This window comes from Penaeus japonicus, unplaced genomic scaffold (genome assembly GCF_977035675.1).
Source record: "Penaeus japonicus unplaced genomic scaffold, GWHDUDI00000001_assembly GWHDUDI00000021, whole genome shotgun sequence".
NCBI classification, from domain to species: domain Eukaryota; kingdom Metazoa; phylum Arthropoda; class Malacostraca; order Decapoda; family Penaeidae; genus Penaeus; species Penaeus japonicus.
The window spans coordinates 31,572,584-31,575,083 of NW_028234423.1; the positions used below are offsets into that span (position 1 = coordinate 31,572,584).

A 2,500-nucleotide genomic window follows, 5' to 3' on the forward strand; every position below is an offset into this window, starting at 1 on the left:
CACACACACACACACACACACACACACACACACACACACACACACACACACACACACACGCACACACACACACAGAAAGAGAGACACCCACCTGCCCAACAGACACACACACACACAGGCACCCAAATACACTCTATTTATACATGCACTTAAGATACTCAGTGTTAATTTGGACACTCCATATCCAGGTAGGTCCTGGCGGCTCTATCCAGTCTCTGCAATTTGACGAGCGTCATAGTGGATACAAAGCATACACTGTGTCAATTGATGGTACTTTGGCATACCATGATTTGGTGGCAGAGGAAAAGGAAAACTTTTTGCAGACGGCAGATATAGAGTAGGTTTTTATCTTTGTCTCATAACTTAAGGTGGATTCCCTGTGATATCCTGAGCACGCATACACACGTGTAACGAGATACTAGAGCCTAAATGACCTCACCGAAGATAGTGATATGTATACAGTAACTGCTATGTGTCACTGTCAAAACACACACGTGATGCAGATACACACACCCACCATCCACATACGTACCAAACTTTACACACATGCCACTTGATCCACACTCACACACACACTCACACTCACACTCACACTCACACTCTCACACATAAAATAATTACCCATACTTGAAAAAGGGTAATTCTGTATGGTAATTTTCCTAATTACTCCAGTTGGTTGTGTGGGAATGCTGTCATTCTGGCTTCCCTATTGTCCCAGAAAGAGCACTTAGAGCTAGCCTTAATTAAGGGTGATGAGCTATGACTTAAATCTGATTCCAGAGTTTGATGAAGTTAGTGGAGACCTTACTTTAGGATAATGATGCTATAACAATATTAAGTCATTATAAACTGCAAGAGGATGTCAAAACATACAGACCAAGCTGTATGGTTCATTATAAGCTTCCCAGTAAGCCTGATCAACTAATATTTCTAACATCTAACAAACTAAACAAACTAAAGCACATTACCTGCAGTATCTTAATATTATAATCTCTGGTACAGACTGGTGCAAATGGCTCTATCCAGGCCTTAAAATTCAATACAGACAATCCTAATTTGGCGTACACAGCCTCGATCAATGGCAACATGGAGTGCCAGGATGTCACAAGGGGATCCTGCCATAAACTTTTTCTCTCAACTGGCGACTGCGAGTAAGTCTAGCGGTGACTTTTTTAGCCTTAGTAGATGTGCCTTCTCCTTTGTTCTCACTCTTTTTCCAGTTTTTTTTTTTTTTTCATGTAGAGAAAGGTATGAATGAGACCTAATAACTTCAAAACGATTTCTTTGTTCTAATTTCAAGTAATTCTGAGGACGAAGTAATCAAAGCTTGTCACTTACATCTCTTGCTTTGTGAAGTTATTCAATCTCATTTATATCCTTTTCCATTTTTGTCATAACGAACTCTATTTTTCTTCATCTTTGTTTTTCTATGTTCTCAGTTTTCATTCATAATCTTTCTCTCTTTCCTTCAGCTCATCCATTTCTCCTCATTTGTCTCATGTCGTGCTTATTTCTCTCCTCTTCCTTTTCTTCAAATGTTTGGAATTCAATTTATTTTATACTGCATTACCTTAGAAATGACACAGTCATTATATTCATTACTCTGTAGCATGAATGTACCTTCTTTGTCTATATTTTCATGAATATTTCCATGGACTTTAATGAACCATTCAAATATATGTGACAATATTTTGTATTGGTACACATCTTCAGTTACAATAGCAGTGTTTCATTCACTCTTTCAGCCACTGGTACACTGCCCTGGATGTATCTGTACCTGGCAAGGTGATAATTGTTGGAGATAACAAGGGATATGTGAATTTGCTAACACAGGATGGGGAGAAGTTGTGGACAAACAGACTTCATCCGCAGAAAGTGACACATATTGAGTTTTGCCCTCGGTAAGTTTCCTGGGTGTGATGTGTTGTATTTACGTATGATGGATTCATATATATTGTATGATGTATATGACATCTATTATGTATGTTTTTTTTTGTTTGTTTTTTTTTATTATTATTATTATTATTATTATTATTATTATTATTATACTTAACTCTATCAGGTTCTAATTCTTAACACTGATTTTCCAGTCAAAGGCAAACAGTGGTGTTGCTAATTACTTTGGAAAAGTAATCAGTTGAAAGCTTCCATGGTATAATAGACACTTGTGGTTCTTGTTAAATTTACTAAAGATATATTTCCCTATAGCAAAATAATGAATTCTACTTTGTGATACCTACATTTTTAAAAAATATATATAATAATGAATATCTAAGTATTCAATACATTATTAGGTAACTTGTAAACAAATTTTCCAGTGTAAAAGAGAAAATTAAAATTACTTGTGAATATTGTTAAAATGACAGAGAAGTCCATTTGTTTTAGTGAAGAGAGATAGCTATAATAATGATCTTCTTTTAACTCCTCATATGCTTTTGTTAGTACTGTTTGTCCCATTTTAAGCAGTATTGATTTATTCAAGAGATATTTACTTTGCCCA

At 35.7% G+C, this 2,500-nt stretch overlaps 1 protein-coding gene across 2 annotated transcripts in view; it reads left to right on the top strand.

Annotated features, from left to right (window-relative positions):
• Positions 1 to 2,500, top strand: part of LOC122264535 (DNA damage-binding protein 2) — a 10,723-nt gene that overhangs the window by 4,031 nt on the left and 4,192 nt on the right. Inside the window, exons 5-6 of one of the 2 annotated variants that reach the window (XM_043033479.2) lie at positions 189 to 337; positions 1,746 to 1,901. In XM_043033479.2, coding sequence (XP_042889413.2) covers positions 189 to 337; positions 1,746 to 1,901 — 305 coding nt within the window. Of the gene's footprint in view, positions 1 to 188; positions 338 to 1,002; positions 1,152 to 1,745; positions 1,902 to 2,500 lie in introns of both variants that reach the window. The other variant, XM_043033480.2, reaches the window with a different exon arrangement.